At 45.1% G+C, this 18,303-nt stretch overlaps 1 protein-coding gene across 6 annotated transcripts in view; it reads right to left on the bottom strand.

Moving 5' to 3' along the window:
* Positions 1 to 18,303, bottom strand: part of AIMP1 (aminoacyl tRNA synthetase complex interacting multifunctional protein 1) — a 324,905-nt gene that overhangs the window by 74,095 nt on the left and 232,507 nt on the right. For all 6 annotated transcript variants that reach the window (XM_069630939.1, XM_069630941.1, XM_069630943.1 and 3 more), the window contains one exon: positions 2,217 to 2,387. In XM_069630939.1, coding sequence (XP_069487040.1) covers positions 2,217 to 2,387 — 171 coding nt within the window. The remainder of the gene's footprint in view (positions 1 to 2,216; positions 2,388 to 18,303) is intronic.

The raw sequence follows: 18,303 nt of genomic DNA on the forward strand, positions 1-18,303 counted from the left end.
CAGCAGAGGTTAGGTAGGGGTGTCATATCACCCTCCTGGACGAGGGCAGCTTCCTAATTCGTGGGCCATGACCAGGAGGATAATTATCCAAGAAAGTAGTAAAATGATACAAACGATCCCAGAACGAGATATCCAGTTAAGAGGACCAGGGTAGGACGAAGGAAAACACAGTGAGGACTTTCAGCATCCAAAAATAAAAAACGGATCCAAGGATAAAGACACAGTGTACAGCCAGTATGGTCAAAACCGACACTAAAATTGCAGCAACATAGTTTTATCACAAATCCCTCACTCATGGGCTCCTGTGAAACACAAGGACACTCACACAAAGGTCCTGGCAGCCAGTCACTCAGGATGTCCCTACAAACCAGGACCACTCTCACAGTATGTGCCTTGGCTGGTCTACGGCCAGGGACCAGTCTAAAGTCCAAACCACAAAAGAGGGTGCAGGGCTGCGTACAGAGTGAACCAAAGTTGGCAAAACGGCCATTTTTGATGTGCTTCACAATTTACCTAAACAAAGGAAAGACCTAAAAACATAATGGCTGAGAGTAGACTTAAGAAAATACATTAGTAACCCAATGGATACCAAAAAGTACCATTGGCCTACTAAGGTGGGAAAATTGGCTGTACTTCTAGTGAAGCTAAAACTAAATTACAGCTGTCACCAGTGTACTCACCAAAACCAACGGCGTACTCACCAAAACCAACGGCATACTTACCAAAACCAACATAGTGTGATAAAATTACCATAGGGCCAAACAGGGGTGCTTAAAAGGCATGCTAGTCCGAGACATCTTATGGGCTACCACAGGAGCATATACTAAAAAAAGGGTTGCAGTGGCAGGCGGACTTCAGAAGTCCTGCTGACCACAAAATGGAAATTTGCGTTAAAAGATAGTAAAGAAGAGGGAGGGATTTCTGCCATAGCATCCAAGGTGGTGGCGGTAGCAAAACGTTAGAAATGGAAGTTCTTTATTGCTATCTTGAAACGCACAGGGGACTCCATGGCTGTTATGTGCTGGGGCAGGGTGGCAGGAGTTCCACAGACGAGAGCCAAAGATAGAGAAGGGTCTTTTCTCCTATGTTCTCTCAGCAGGATGAAGGCAGCGTGGATGTTTTCTTAATGGCAGGTGGATTTTTGTCTTAATGGCAGAGGGAAGCCAAACAGAAAAGCTCTAAAAGTCTAAAAGTGATCTATTGCATCTTGAAAATGATTCTGAGCACCAAGTCGCCTGTGCTGGCTTCTCAGATTGGTTGACAACTAGGGACTTCTTTTAAAATGAAGATCAAACAGCCAGCTGCATCCTGGACCGTTTGCAAATGATTAATTTGGCAGACAGGGAGTCCCGCATTAAGAGTGTTGACGTAATCCTATCTTCAGTTTAAAAGGAGCACTTTATTTTTGAATGACAATCCCCAAAGACCTCCATCCAAAAATTAAGGCACCTCCTAAACCTACCAGATTTGGTTAATACAGGAACTATTACCATAGGAAATTCCTTAGACCTTTTACAAATGGATTGAAATACACACTAGAGTGCACCTCAAAAGAAGGCTGTTGCTTTTTTATACATTACTAGCTGAAGTATCCGTTCCACGAACGGCTTCTGTAGACAGACATGATAACACTGATCTTGAAGGTCACTGTTAAGTTTTGCTTAATGTGCTTTGCACACTGCAGTAAATTGCACTGCGAATGGGCATGTGTGGCTGGCTGACATACACCAGAGCAGACGTTGCGGGAGGCGAGAGTTGGTATGCTGCTGCAACCTGGGACCTTCTGTGCTCTCTCCCCACCTGTCGCCTCACCCAGGCGTGGTGCAGTTTGTTGCAGTGCATTGTGGTGCAAATGTCTTGAAAACCGTGCATCCTAGGGCCTGGGCCTCAAATTGTGTTCCTCATGTCGGGACCGTTTCTTCTACGACCACATGATATTTTGCAGATTTCAGGCAACCATCTCATGTGTGAGGGTGCTGAAATCCAGGGAAAGGGGTCAGGTATCTAAATGTCATGTAGCTAGTAATGTCCTAACAGGCAAGTATACAAACCAGATTGGTGAAAAAGTGTGGAATTGTATAAGGAACAATCATTTGCCACAAACAAACACATTTTGACTTTTAAATATAGAGATTAAAATTAATTCATTCTATTTCTTGTCAAAGCAGTGCATAAAAAGCTTCAGAAACACAATCTTGGGAGTGTAAAGCAGATACCTTTTTTTTCAGTTTTTTCTTTCTTTTTCTTCTCTTCACCACCACCTTTGTTGTGGTCTTTGGTAGATGGGATTGAGGGTGCAATGGATTCCAGACACTTTTTTTGCTCCGATGCCACAGCGGTGCGAATCAAGGAAATTGAGCCATTTGTTGGAAGAGGGACCTGTTTCACTAAAATTCAAGACATTTGCATAGAGCGGTTAGCTTTGGGTTCAACATAAACCATAGATCTTTGCTCCACAAAGGAGACAATACACCACCTCAGATAACCGATTTACCACAAAAACAGGTTTAATTTGTTTGTTTAATGGCAGCTACCAAAAGGTCTAGATGTAATGACCTTATTGCTTTGAAAACGGTCGTGGAGGCGGAAAGAGGATTGGCGATAATTCTATAAAACCCTTCACCTCTACAGAAATGGCTAAACTACTAGACTGGACATGATTATTACTTTTTCTTTAAATAATACCGCAATCTCCAAGTACCTGACTGTATAGAAAGAATATGAAACAAGGATGAAAGAAATCAGTAAGTGGGGTGAGAAATAAAGGAGGAGAGGCCAGGAAGAAACATACAATATGATTAAGAAAGGGAAAAAGCAAGTCAACCAGAAATAAATGGTAAAAAGTGTACAAATGGAGGATGAAAGTAACTACAACAAGATGTACATTTTCTTTTGCATGGTTATTAAAAATGTTGAGGAACACATTTTGTGAAAATAATAATTTCTTAACACTCCACAAGGGGATGTGTGCATGAAGGAATTATCTTATTGCAAGGAAATGACCCATAATGTTTCACAGTTGCAAAGCATTTGAGTTTGAAATCTACTTGTCATTCTACATGCAACAGAACTTTGTCCCTGGTTCAAAATAGGATTTCTGAAGCTAAGGCTGGGGGGAAGTGTGGGACTTTGCATTTGAGAAGTTCACAGAAATACTTTGCAAAATGTGTGGTGAACGTTTGCAGAAAAGCTTTACTGTAAGTTGTATATGTTGTGGCGAACCAGAAAAAAGACTTTCACAGAGGGAAATTCCCTAACCAAATAAAGTAAGGGTGCTTGTCAAAGTCCAAACAAAATAGTCCTTAGTACAAATCCTTTGAGCTAATTGGTCCCTAACACTTAGCAAATATATAACAGAAAAAAGGAGGCCGGAGCAATAGCCTCTGTCCTTGGCTTCTGCCTGGCCCAATCACTTGGATCCCTTTTCCAAAAGGCTAGGGAATGTCTTGCAATATAGTCCTCAACCTCTCTGCAGGTTCTGTAGGCCAAATCCTAATTCCATTTGGTTTCCACTTTCCAGGAAGAAAAGGTTTTCTTAATACAATGTACTTGACAATGTTCTTGTTTTGTACTTAAAGACTGGAACCCTCCAGGTTCCCCGTCTCTGCAGTTCTGCATGTCATATTTCGTGTTTCCTGGGATCCCCAAAGTCCTCTGGCCCTCCAAAGGGCTCACTTCATCGGGCCTTTGTGGGGCGTCTGTCTGTTCGGGTTTCCTTGGCTCCCGTAACCCTTGTGGCTTTCACAGCCTCTAATATTAACGTACCTTAGTTTCTAAGGGCTCTGCAAAGCCCTCTGGATTCCGATAGGCTTGCTTTAACTCAACTTAACTAGGGAGTTTGCCCGCTCAGGTCTATCTGGCTTCCATAGCTTGTGTGGCTTTCCTAACCTCGAATATTAATGTCTGTTTCTCAGGGTTCTTTAGCTCGACTTAGCTAGGGCATTTGCCTGCTCGGGTTAATGAATGAAATATGACTTTTTACAGCACGAGCTAAGGCCTGAGGGCATCTAGGTGCTAATGATAAAGGAGTAAACAGGAGAAAAACACTGAGGCAGGGCCAAATACAACAACAAGACTCAAAATAAATGTGTTTCAAGCGATTTAAGGAAGCTCAGGAAATCTGCAGTCTCCCGAAGTTGACTTGGAAGTGCATTCCATAACGACACAGCAAGGACAGAAAAAGACCTCCGTCCGGCTCAAGCTTTGCAGTATCTAGGGACTACCAACAAATGAAGGAAGGCAGAGCGTAACTGCCGGTCAGGGATGCATCTTTTTTTGCTTTGTTTGATATACTGCTCCCGTATTATAAATCTCTCTGTGTACAATACAGAGAATCTTTTTTGCCTCAACAGGCTAGAGAAAAGAGACAATCTAGGGTCTCCAAGTGCTAGGCGTGCAGCAGCATCTTGCAACAGCTGCAGCCGATAGATCAAGCAATCAGGTTGGCCCAAATAGACCCCATCACAGTAATATAATAAGCCCATTATTGAGGCCCTTGCCACTCTAGCTCGAGATTCCATAGGAAGAAGGGGCGAAGTCCTGTTCAGGATTTTCACTTTAAGAAATCCCAAACTACACATCTAAGCAACCTCCGCTTCCCTAGAACCGGATGGCAGAAATGTAATGCCCAGGCTCTTAACTGAGCCACTGGGTTCAGGGCAAGGTCCCCAGTGAGTCACGCAAGAAATCAGGGGTCCAGAATAAGTTGGTAAAATTGGAACCAATTAACTGGATCTCGGTTTTCTCACCATTGAGCCTCAGCCAGTTCTTCGCCATCCTGTTTTCATTTGCAACTCAACAGTTATGTAGTTTAGAAGGGAGGTCTAATAAAGCAGAATTACTAAAGAAAAAGCAGCTGGGTGTCATTTACGGAAGTATAGGAACGTATCCTGTGCTCAGAAATAAGGTCTGCCAGAGGCTGAAGATAAAGATTAATTAAAGCGGGGAAAGAGAGGAGCCCTTAGGGACTCCACAGGACAAGGCTACTGAGGGTGACTGAAATGGAACAAGGGACACCAATTGAGTATGTCCATTAAGAAAAGATGAGAACCACTGAAGTGGTAACCCAGAAAAGCCCACTTTCTTCAGACGATTGAGAAGGGTACCATGATCAATTGTATCAAACGCCACAGAGAGGTCTGGCTTCCATAATCTTTGTGGCTTTCTCAGCCTAGAATATTAGTCTCTTCAATACCCTCAGATAGGAATGCTTTAGCTCGACTTAGGGCGTTTGCCTGCTGTTATGTGAGTTTTCCTACAGGCCACTTGAGGAAGACTTCATAAAACTATCCCAATGGTATAGAGGTCCCCAACTCTTAGTATCCGTCTGTACTATTCATGGAACATTGGTAGAGTAGCAGAGCAGTCCAGCTTATCATAAGAGGAAGATGTGAGCTGTAGGTAAGTACACTGAACCCAGTTAGTAAAGCAGATCAGAGAAACGCACTTATAAATGTATATTGAAATATTTATTATAGATACACACACAAGGAATGTTTTAAAATGCTTAGATAATTAAACCAACATACAGAGTTTGACACTTATGACAATTCTACCGTATTATCGGTAATAACACACAGACAAAGATACACTAATTGTATTTAGTTATCAAAACCAGATGAGATTAAGTCTTTGTGGAAGGAAAACAGTTGGTTAGTCAAACAGTTGCAGAACTTAAGGTTCTAGAGGAGGTTTTGGTGCAAGTTAACACTTTTGAAGTGCGATCTAAAACTATGTAAAAGTCAGTATGTAGAGGGCTCAAAGTCTCACGAAGCAGCAGAACCGCAATGGTTCCTGTGGATACTTTCAGTCTCTAGGTAAGGATACTAGAAGAATAACTCAACGGTGGAGACCCTGTTAAAGGACTCGCAAAAGAGACACATGCTGGCAGCTTGGGTGGAGCAACTTCTTGGTTTAAGGTAAGCAATACCTTTTCTCCCCACAGTACCTTAGGTTAGAATAAATGTTCGTAGCTGGATCCTCCTCTGGAGGGGAATTACTTCTTGAAGTGTTGTCATATGAAACATTTTTACGGTTTCACATATGGTGTCCGGACATTTCGTCGAAAGTCATTTGGTCGACGGAATTTGGTCGAAAACCAAATGGTCGAATTTTTTTTTATTTATATATATATTTTTTAGGTTTTACTTTAGGGAAAAAAAGGTTTTTTTTTTAAGAAAAAAAAGGAGGGTTGGGTGGGGGACTCCCCCCACCCCCCCCCCAAAAAAAAAAGTGAAAATAAAAAAAACCAATTATTCGACCATTTGGTTTTCGACCAAATGGTTTCGACCAAATGTCCTGTCGACCATTTGTTTTTGACGAAATGTCTGGTAAGCTTCACATATGTGTTGGCTGGATGCAGGTTTAACACAGGGTGCTAGGTAGTACACAGAACAGATACCCTTGTTTACCTTGTGAGATGGAACAAGCTCTACTGTGCCTTTTTGTAGTAGAGGCTTGATTTCTGCTTGTATTATTTCTAGTTGCTGTGGAGATATCTTCCTGTGTTTTGGTGGATTATGTTGAGGTTTCTCTAGAAACTCCATAGAGTAAGCTTTTGCCACCATCGATCGAACCCACTGATCCAATGTGATTCCCTCCCATTCGCTGGCGAATAGACAAGTGCGACCTCCAACTGGGGAGACATGGGGGGAACCTGGATGGGAATGTCAATGCTTAGAGGCTGTGGAGCCTCTAGCAGTGGCAGCTCTGAGAAACCCATGGTGACAAAAGTAAGACAGACACAAATGATTACAGTTCAAGGGTGTGTATCTAAACCTATATCCAAGATGGGCACAGATGTCGACCATCAAATGAAAAATAAGGCAGTCCTAGTGGCGTTGTGCCAAAATAAAAGGGCCTATACTAAGAAACCTATTGCCAAACCATACAATTATCACAGAAAAGGGTGTGGGAAAGTTCTTAAGAAAAGAAAGAAGTGTTCTCAAATAATAAGACATGATGCAGTGGTTTGGGTCTCCCTCCCCCACGTTTTAGCACGGGGTAGTATGGAAGCTGGTGGAGCACAGTATAGTCTCCGGCTTCTATAACACAAGACAACAGTTCCAATGGGAGTTCTCGGGTCCATCGATGGCTAAGTCTCATTTCCTTAGAAAGTCTCTTGCCTTCGGGGCCTGATGGGTTCAGATAATCAACTAAACAAAAGTTTGACAAATGAAAGTTCGCTCCCCAATATTCCTCGGGTGATGGGTTCACCCCTGGGTCCCCCTCTTGAGGGCTGACCCCCGTCAATTATAATCCCTACTTTAGATAGGTGATGTCGGACCCCTCTTTGCTTTCAATGTTCTCTTTATTTTTATACAGTTCATAGGTTTCGGGATTCACTTCCCTTGCCTTCACGCCAATTCACAAATCAAAGTCTTTCGAATGTACGGGGCTTTTGCTCGACCCTCGCGTATGACCACTTTCAATTCCTTTGGCGGCCTTTCTATGGCCTTCTGTAGTTTCTCATATGGGACTAAACCAGAGTCTCGAGTTAGCACCCACATGGTGCCGCTTTCTCTCTGCAGCTGGTCTCCCCCTCACAAAAGTTTCTTTAAAGTTCATTAGCTTTGTTCAAAACTTGCCACTTTGCGACATTCTCTCAACACAGCCCGGCGTTTATCGATTCTCCCTGCAACTCAACAACTATGATGAACTGCTTGGCTTTGGGCTTCTCTGGAGTCAATGCCATACCCACGTGCGCGGGAGTCTCCTCTACTCCGCCATATCAGCATAAGCGTGCCCCGTTGACATCTGCAGAAGGACACTTGCTCTATTGTACGCGGTCTCAGATTCCTCTCCACAAAGGTTCTGCGGGCCTGGGTCGAAAAGGGCTAGGTCGCCTCTCTCCTTGCCACACTCTCGCCTTCTGCCGCCTTTTTCCTTCTCTTGAACTGCTGTCTTCTATTAGCTGTTTCCTCGGGATCTATGTGATTAAACGACCCCAGAATTCCGACGGCTGAGAATGCAGACTTTATTTTTATTTTTTTAACCCCCTTTACACCACATACATATGCGGGGTAGACCTCCTGCAGCTCCCCCATACTATTATATCCCATACCACCCCACATATATATGTAATGTAAGGCGGGGGGGGGCGGTTAAAAAAAAAAAAAGTCTAAATTTCGGGAGTCGGAATTCAGAGGGAGCCATTATGTTTCCTTGTGCTGCCTATCGTATCCATCTTCCTCGTACTGTGCTCGTTGGCTTCACCTTTTATCCCTGCGGGGAAGGGAAAGGGCCGTCAGGTGTGTGTGTGATTGGAGTCAATTGCCTGGCCCAGGTATTGAGACATGTCAGGTAAAGGGCTCTTGTGTGAGTCCGTTGTGTTGTGCTAAAGTGTTTGCAGTAGAAAGGGGGTTGGGGGGCAGTGGTTGGGCATGTCCTACGTGAGAGGATGGGGAAAAGGTGTTAAAGTAAGGGAATACCGCATTTCACCAGTCGGTGTCCCACTCCCCGATGACCCCCCCCCCCCAATCCAGATGACCCTCCCCTCACTGGTCCACCCCCAGGAACTGGATCCAATATCGATGGCCGTGTCCTGGCCACCTGGATGACAGATCCCTGGGTACTAGCTAGGGAGGCACCTATCTAGAGTTCTTTTGTAACCCCTTTGAAAGCTTGACTGATAAGGGGTGGATGGACTATGGGAGGCCAACCAAGAAGAGGATTAGCCCTGATTATGGCCAGTTTGTGACAAGTGTGGGAAACCGTGTCCACGAAAGAAACTGTTTATTGAATATCACCCGTTGTACATAGGGTTTGATCCATATTTTACCTCGTCTTTTGCATCGTCTACAGCCCTGCCGAACAAAACATTGGGTTCAATGGGCATGTTTAATAAAGTAGCTTGTGTTTCTAGCTTGAAGCCAGATTGGCGTAACCAAGAGTGACGTTTTAAGGGCGTCCCCTGAGCAATAACGCGATCAGCATTATCTGCTTCATTCAAGTTGTTTTTAAGGATGCATTTGGAACCTGCTTGCCTTCAGACATTGTTTTTTTGGATTTGGGACTTTAAGGGTTCAGTAACTTTATCTAGTTGTTGAAGTACAGTATCCCATAGATGACTGTTATAACTTGGCAATAAAGTTGTATTTGCAATGCGTGTCTGATACGCTGCTGATGTAGAAACATTCCTGCCTAGGGTATAACATTTTATGCTCCCCTTTTCAGGAGGTGCCTGTGCAGATGCTATTGGGGTTTTCCCTGTGGTTGTAACCACCAAGCAGTCTGGCTTATGTTGTCCCGTGATATAGAAGGGACCTGTAGGAGCAGGCTTAGATGGTTTTTCTATTCTTGATTTTACAGCTATGGTTAAAGACATTAGTAAAGAAGGCTGAATGAGTCTTTGAACGGATTGTAGCAATGGAATAAACTGGATTATCGATTTTTCTTGTCACCTAAAATATTATCCACAAAGTCAGTGCCTTGTAGGGCTTCCTGTGTCAATTTTAAAATGTTCTGCTGCTTTAATGAGTAAACGATTATATTGGAGCTGATCATGGATTGGGGAATCAGCAATTGGCTGATCATGGTCTTCAGGTGACGGCAAGACACATGTGGATCATCATCATCATAGTATTGATCCTGTGTATACTGGTCATCTTGAGAATACTGATCACCATGATGGCCATCAACAACGTACCATCTGATAAGCGTTGGTTATTGGGTGGTTGTGGGGCAGTATGTGCAGTGTTAGGGGGGTATAGAACGCAACCTTTGAGTTTTAGCAGGAGGCCCCCGCTCTTCCCTGTGAGACTGTAAATTGGTCAGGATGTCCTTCCATAGAGTTAAAAAAACATGAGATTTTTGTTCATGGTTCTTTCAAACTTATGAAATTGAAAGGGATCATCTTTCCCTTGAGAATGTAAAACTTCCGACAATGGAGGCGTGGAAACTAGATATTTTCAACGGGCTTCCCGTGGGCTTGGAAACAGTTTGTGATACGTGTTTAAGACGCATTTGTTAAGAGCTTCGACATACCGTGCCCATGCAGCGAAGATCTAGGTTTCGGCATGAAAAGGGAAATCATTTTTAGGCACAGGCTCAGTAGTTATCTTGCTTGCCGTTTGTTTTTGGCGTTTGTCATGCAGCAATAGAGCAGACGAGGGCCCATAGGACAAGGGACGCTTCGAGCCCAAAAGGGTTTTACTGCTTTGTTGTGACACTTCGTGGCCATGTTTGTCCGACAAAGTGGTCGGCGTATGGCTTGGGTTGTGTGCTTAGTGTGGTGCAAATGTGTAACTCTGCAGAGTGTGGTTTCCATCATAGGACCACCGGCCTACTTATGGGAGGTGGGACTGGCACTAGGGATTCGGTAGAACAAGTCTCTGGCGTCACTATGTGCGCCGTAGCTGCCTTGTTCCTCCTTGGACTCTTCGGCATCTGTTGGGATATGGATAGAAGACTCAGCCTCCATTGCGTGGGCTGCCTAACATTTTGTATGCCAGTCTTTTAATGTTTTAGGCTTAAACAATTTACAGGACTTGATCTCTGAGGCAATGATTGCACACAGTGCATGTCTTTCCACAGGTATTTCCGATTGCAGGACGGGCACAATTTAAAAGGTGTATTTTCCCTTATGTATGTAAAAGGCAGCACAAGTGCAAAGGGGAGAGACAAGAAAAGACATTATTTGAGTCAGAAAGTATGTGAACCCCACCACTCTCCATGCTAGAACAGACCGAGACCTTAGGCCCGAAGCCACCGGGTCGTCGAATAGCAACAAGCTGTCGTCAAAAGCTTCGGGTCTGGAGATGTTCGTCGAATGCCGCTGAAGGATGGCCATCCAAACAGTGAATTATAAGGCGATGCAAACAACTAGTTTTAAAATGAATAACTTTTAGAATAATGGCGTTAGTTAAGAAACTCTGCAAATAGCGACTGACTATGATGGCGGAAAAAAATAACCTGAGGGACCTCAACGTGTGAAGGACCAGGGGTACAGTACGCATCACACAAGGGATAGTATTACAAACACGCCCAGTCAATGTCCCTTTTCAAATTTCAAAAACAAGTCATGCAATACTAAGGGACTACCACTAGATGTCGTCCTATGCCCAGCATGTGATTCTAAGCAGATCCGCAAGCCTCAGAAGAACAAGTTACTTCTTACCTGGTAACGTTCTTTCGATGGGATGTTCCTCCGACGTATTCCTTATCTTTGAAAGATCATCTCCAGCTTGCTGGCCTCGGAAAAAATTTTCATTCGAGGGCGCTGTGCATCGATGTCCCTCGACAGCCTTTGTATCGGCGCCGACGTCATCATGCGTATAAATAGACTCGCGAAGCGTCCGTTGCTCAGTTCTGTTTTGACGTTAACAGTTGTTTTACATTAATTGGTTATTGACCTTGAAGGAGCGTAAGCTGCAACCACAAGGGAAGTATTACTGCGGGGATGGATGGGAGGGGCGATGAGGAATACGTCGGATGAACATCCCATCGAAAGAACATGACCAGGTAAGAAGTAACTTGTTCTTCGAAGGGATTGTGTCCTCCGACGTATTCCCTATCTTTGATAGACTCCCATAGCAGTGGTGTGTAATTGGAGGTGGGAGTAAAAACACCATGTTTCCCTTTAGGAATGAACAGAATGTAATACGGCTTTGCCAAACCTAGTCTCTTGACTAGAGGAGGAATCCAGGTTCTAAAATCTTGTGAATGTATGTGCAGACGACCATGTGGCAGCCGCACATATGTCTTGAACCGGAACCCCTCTTTGGAGGGCCGAAGAGGCTGCGATACCCCTGGTTCAATGAGCCATAAGATTTTGAGGAGGCTCTTTCCCTGCTAGTTTGTAACATTCCAGAATGGCCAAAATAATTAATCTGGAAATGGTCTGTTTTGTTATCGGTAGTCCCAATTTGTGCCCCGAGTAACCTACGAACAGTTGGTCTGCTTGCCTAATCCTAGCAAGTTTGCTCAAGTAAAAGCTTAAAGCCCACCTTGGGTCCAGCCTATGTAGCCTTTCTTCCTCTTTCCCCAGATAGGGAGGAGGATAGAATGAAGGTAAGGTCATTTTCTGAGTGATGTGGAATTCAGAAACCACCTTTGGGAGGAAATTAGGCTTCACCTGTAGGACAACTTTGTCTTTATGAAAAATTGTATGAGGGGGTTTACAAGATAGAGCTTGTAATTAGCTCACCCTTCTAGCAGATGTTAATGCCATTAACAAGACAGTTTTAAGGGTGAGAAATCTTAGCGAACAAGAGTGGAGTGGTTCGAAAGGAGTACCCATCAGGAAATCTAAGGCTAAATTTAAGTCCCATAAAGGAACCAGGAACGGTCTTGGAAGGTAGACATTAGTTAATCCCTTTAGAAATTGTATTACTAAGGGTAATTTGAAATACGATGGCTCCTCTGCAGTGCGCTTGAAGATGGATAGCGCTGCGAGATAGCCCTTGATAGTGCCAGCTTGAAGGCCTGAATTTGCCAAGTAGAGTAGAAAGGATAACACTGTTGGTGTACCACATGAAAAGGGGTCGATATTCTCTTCACTACACCAGCTGCAAAATTTGTTCCAACGGCAGCGGTATAAAGACTTTGTTGTTGGCCTTCTGGCCAAAAGCAACACCTCCATGACATCATCAGGGAGGTCCCAATCCTTGTATCTCAACCTTTCAGAAGCCAGGCGTGAAGGTTGAGGGTTCTGATGTCTGGATGGAGAACCTGACCTCCCTTCTGTGAGAGACGATTCTCCTTGAGTGAAAGACTAATTGGAGGGCAGATGGACATGTCCAGAAGGTCCGGGTACCACGTTCTCCTGACCCAGTCTGGGGCAATTAGGATCATGATCCTCCGGAATCTTCTCAACCTCCTGATCATTTGAGGAATGACAGGGACTGGTGGAACGCGTACAGGAGTGGAAACTCCCAGTCCACTACGAACGTGTCACCTAGAGCTCCTCTCGGGGGAAATTCCCTTGCACAAAACAGATCGCACTTCCTGTTGGTACTGGTGGCGAACAGATCCACTAGAGGGGTTCCCCAAAGGGCGAAGAGCTCCTGAAGAACTTCCAGAGCTAGTTCCCACTCGTGGGAGACACTTCCCTGCCTGCTCAGAGCGTCCGCCGTCAAGTTCTTCTCTCTGGCTAGGTGAACTGCAGATAGAGAGATTCCTTCTTGAATTGCCCAAAGCCAGAGCTGCCTTGCCTCTCTGCACAGTGGCAGTGATCCTACGCCTCCTCTTTTGTTGAGGTAGTGCATGGCCACTGTGTTGTCCATCATTATCAGGACATTTTTCCCCTGTACAGATGGCAGAAAAGCCTTCAGCGATAGTCTGATTGCTCTCAGCTCTAACAGGTTGATATGTAGTCTGGACTCCGATGGAGACCAACGACCGCTGATGGTCAAGTCATTGGTATGGGCTCCCTACCCCGTGAGTGAGGCATCTGTGACTACTGTTATCTCCGGCCATGGTTGCCAAAACAGTTCTCCCTTCAAGATCTTTTTCTGGCAGGCCCACCACTGACGGTCTCGAGCCACCTTGTCCGGAACCTGAAGGAGGTCTGTCATTCTCCCTAAGAATTGCGACCACGGAGTTCAGTGCCCACTGAAGAGATCTCATTCTCAGGCGAGCCTCTGGCACAAAGAAGATGCAGGATGCCATGAGGCCTAGCAACCTCAAAAAGTCGAAGGCTAGGAGACGTACGGCATTTTTAAACCTGGTGACCATCTGCAGAATATCTTGAGCCCTCACCTCTGGTGGCGAGGCTTTTCCCAGGGAAGTGTCCAGGACCGCTCCAATGAACTGGAGTCTCTGTGATGGTATCATCTGTGACTTCTTTACATTGAGGGAGAAGCCCAGTTTGTGAAGGAAGTGGCAGACATAATCTAGCTGAATCCGAGCTTGTTCCGGAGGTACAGTTCTGATCAGTCAATCGTCCAGGTAGGGGTAGACGTGAATCCCTTCCCTCCTTAGACTTGCAGCCACTACCGACATTAGCTTGGTGAAGACCCTTGGGGCGGAGGTCAGCCCAAATGGCAGAACTCGAAATTGATAATGAGAGCCGCCAATTGCGAACCTCAGGTATTTCCTGTGTTTGAGATGGATTGGCACATGGAAATAAGCATCCTGGAGGTCCAGAGATACCAGCCAGTCCTTGAGCTGGAGGGCCTGAAGGATCTGAGAGAGTTACCATCTTGAACTTGTCCTTCCTGAGGAACTTGTTCAATTCTCGTAAGTCCAAAATAGGTCTCAGTCCTCCATCTTTCTTCGGTATGAGAAAGTAGGGGGGGGAGGAGTACCAGCCCTTGTTCCTCTCCGCTACAGGTACCGGTTCTATGGCACCTTTCTCTAGCAGGTCTACAATTTCCTGCAAGAGGAGCGGATCTGGAACTTTCAGAGATCTGTTCCCCGGTGGATGACTGAGGGATGCGTAGAAAAGGCAGGCAGTAACCTTGGGCAACTGTCTCCAATGCCCAAGCATCTGACGTAATAGCCTGCCATTCCGTCAGATGTTGAGTTAACCTGCCCCCTGCTGGTGTCTTGTGAGGAGTCCCCTCAGAGCGGTTTGGAGGCGGCTGATGCAGATGCCGAGGGTAAAGAGGCACCTGCTGCTGCTGCGGCTTTTGTATTTTTAACCCGTCCACCTCGGGTGAATTTTTTCTGACCCCTTTGAACCAGCTGTCCTCTGCCTCTTCCGAATGCGGAATAGAAGCGAAAGGAATTGCCTCTCTAAGAGGTTCCTGAGGGGTGATATGGTGTCTGACGGATTGCAGCTCCCAGGGATTTTGCTGCTGCCTTTGATGTTTGAAGCTTTTCTAAACTGTCATCCGCCTTCTTACCAAACAAGGAAGAGCCGTCAAAGGGCATATTCAAGAGTCTGCTTTGCACATCTGGAGCAAAACCAGACTTCCACAACCAAGCAAATCTCCTGTTGTACTTGCCGCCATGGCCCTGCTGATGCTGTCAGCAGAATCAATTCCAGTTTGAAGGGATTCGCACATTGAGTCTTTACCATCCTTAATGATGTTTAGAAACGCTTCCCTTTCTTCTCCCTGCGGGAGGCAGTCAGCCGCTGATGAAGCACACTCCCAAAGTGTGTGGCTGAATCTTGTGAGCGTACAAGTAGCATTGATGGATTTCAACGCCATGCTACACACAGAAAATACTTTTTTGGCCATAGAGTCATATCTCTTGTCATCCCAGTCTTGTGGAACAGTAGGGTAAGCCAATTTACTACCTGATGAGGTTGCTGCCTGCATAACCAGACTCTCCGGAGTTGGGTGTCTGGATAAATATTCAGGGTCAGCAGTAGACACCCTATACTTGGCTGATAATTTTTTGTTAACCGCCGGGATAACTTCAGGGGTTTCCCAGTTTGCCAATACTTTCCGCATGAAATGGCACCACAGGATCCTCCTGTGGACCTTTAACCAAAATGTCTGAGGTTGTCTTGCTGAAAAGCAGGTGAGGGTGTAGACCACCCCATAAACTATTATCCTTGCCATCAAGGTTCTATAAGGGGTTTCGGCATGTTCCCCTGGGTCTGGTTTGGCAAATTCCACTTCTGGGGAAGTGTCCAACCCACTTGCTTCATGTAAGGATTCTTGTAGGTCCTTAAACCTACTTTCCTCAGAGGCAAATTCCTCTGGTACAGGAGTTGCAGATCCTGCAATTAAAAAGGTCTCTCCTTATCCGAATTCTCCCCTTCTTCATAAATAGATGCTAAGGCTCTGGAATGATCAGATCTTGGAAATGGTATAAATCCCATTTCCAGAGCAGAAGGTGCCAAATTCATCATAATTGGCTGAGAAAACGTCGATTTTGTCGACGCGGACGTTAAGGTGTCGAGAAAGTTGGTAGAGACCTCGAGGAACTCGAGAGTATCGGACTTCTACTCGAGGTTGTCGACGACATTCTTGTGATCGAGGCTCTGGGTATGGCCACTGGCTGTGGGGTGGCCGTGGGTTTGTCCTTTCTCGGCGTCGATTCGACTGACCTGTGCGTCGAAGAACTCTTCGATAATGGTGTCGAAGACACAGATCTATGCGTCAAAGGGATTTTCGACGACGGCGTCGAAGACGCGACCTTGCCTTTACTCGAGGGTTTGTGACGCTCTCGAGTAGCTTCTTTCGCCGGGTGCTGCGACTCGCGGCGTTTTGATTTTTCGGGTCTTTCACCCAGGGTATCTCCCTCAGCAGTCTTCGAGGGGGTCAAGGCCGCTTTCTCGAAGACGCTAAGCATCTTTTTCCTGAATTCCTCCCACTCAGCCTGAGAGCTATGTTTTGTGGGGCAGGAGACCCTTTTCGGGGAAACGGAAGAAGACGAGGAAGGGGATCTTCGACGTCTCTTTTTTGAATGCTTAGATCTCGAAGAGTGATGGGAACTGCTTCGAGACCTAGAACGAGAATGTCTTTTGTGAAATTTTCGAAGAAGTTTTAACTGCCTTACCTCTCTCGAGCTTCCCCTTATGCTCCTTCAAGACTTTCGCCATCATGGACATGCAGTCCTCGCACTCCGAACAATGGTGCTCGACTCCCAGGCACCACAAACAGATCCTGTGAGGATCCGTCAACGACATTTTCTTTGCACAGTCTCGACATTTTTTTTAAGCCGGACCCTGGAGTTGTCGGTTCGGATGAGGAAGCCATTGAGTACGAGTCGGTATTCTCGAGGAATAATGAAGTATATTTGACTGAAGAACTGAGCAACGATATTCCGAGGCACCGCGAAGTGCGGAACTGAGCAACGGACGCTGCGTCAGTCTATTTATACGCGTGATGACGTGGGCGCCGATACGGAGGCTGTCGGGGGACATCGGCTCGAGGGACGTCGACGCGCAGCGCCCTCTACTGAAATTTTTTTCCGAGGCCAGCAAGCTGGAGATGATCAAAGATAAGGAATACGTCGGAGGACACAATCCCTTCGAAATATATTTATACACACAATACACTAGAATACATTAAATACATATAAGAACATATATTATATTACGCATTCCTTTTAATTCACAATGCTATTATAGTCTTCTACATACAGTTAAGGTGAAACCTTGATCACTGCACTGACTTTCCCAAAATGTTATGGCTTATAACTTTTTATCTGTATGATGGATCAGGTCAGCGCAGTAGAAAAAATACTGGGAAGCTTAACACAAATTTGTCCAACGGCTCAAAAGGTGCCACATACATTTTTGGGGGCTTTTTGCACAATTTTTAAAAAACTTTATTTATAACACAAACATATTCAGAACCTAACATTACCACAATACAGCTTTCACACGTCCTGATCAAGGTAAATGGCAAACATTACTGCACAATCTCACTCGGAGCAGAGAACGGTTTCATGGATATAGAGCATTGTGATCAATATGTACAGGTACAACATATAAGGCGATAAATTGCTGTGGCTGACAGGCACCAAGGGTAACATACCCTCTTTAATCCCACACGGTTCATTAGTGTCCTTGGGGTGGTTAGTTCTAGTAACTAAATAGTTCCTATGTATCTACATGTCTCTGGGACTGCGGGTTACTGATATATTATTTGTGTTTCTTGATTGTAGTAGATTTTCTCAGGGACATCATGTCATTAGTGTAGAGAGATCAGTTTGTGCAAATAAAATCTTAAGCCCATATGTAAATGTGTTCCCTAATCCAAGTTGCTACAACAAACATTGCAGAGACTTGGTTAGGGCCAAACAGTTCTTGTAGCACCAACTCTACAAATATTTCCATAGAGGTCAACCAGGAGGATTCACCCACATCAAGGATACTAATTTTATTTCACCAAGAGCGCTTCTCAAGGTCCTCATTCTTGGCACTGCCACTCTTTAAAGTAGCCTGCAAAGCCTGCACCTTGAAAGATATTTTTGTGGTTGAATCTTCCACCAAGGAGATCCGGTTTTCAGTTTCATCCAGTCTGGCACTTTGGATCATCTTAAACCTAGATTGGATTAGCACTTTAAATGCCAGGAGTCCACCTAGGCATTTAATGTCGTTTTTTAAAAAGTTTTTTTAAAGTATATTATCTTTAACCACGATATAACAGACTGCCATATACATTTACATAACCGTATATTGCTGAAATGTTTGGGTGTCCCCTCCCCCTTCAATTCCCCCCCCCTCAAATCTCCCCGCCCTCACCCCAGCCTATTACGCCCGCATCAACCTTCCATTGCATCGACTATCTTTTATCTACATTATCTCAATCTGTCAATTATGCCTGGGCTTCCTTTGCCCTTTAGCGTACCTAGAGGCCATCAGTTCCTGCACTATCCGCTTTCAGGACCCCTAAATCCACATGTTCCTCCGGGCCCCTTCGAGTTGCCTCTTGTCACACTGTCGTTTCCGCCAGTGTC

Source organism: Ambystoma mexicanum, chromosome 6q (genome assembly GCF_040938575.1).
Source record: "Ambystoma mexicanum isolate Mex_15411 chromosome 6q, UKY_AmexF1_1, whole genome shotgun sequence".
Classification (NCBI taxonomy): domain Eukaryota; kingdom Metazoa; phylum Chordata; class Amphibia; order Caudata; family Ambystomatidae; genus Ambystoma; species Ambystoma mexicanum.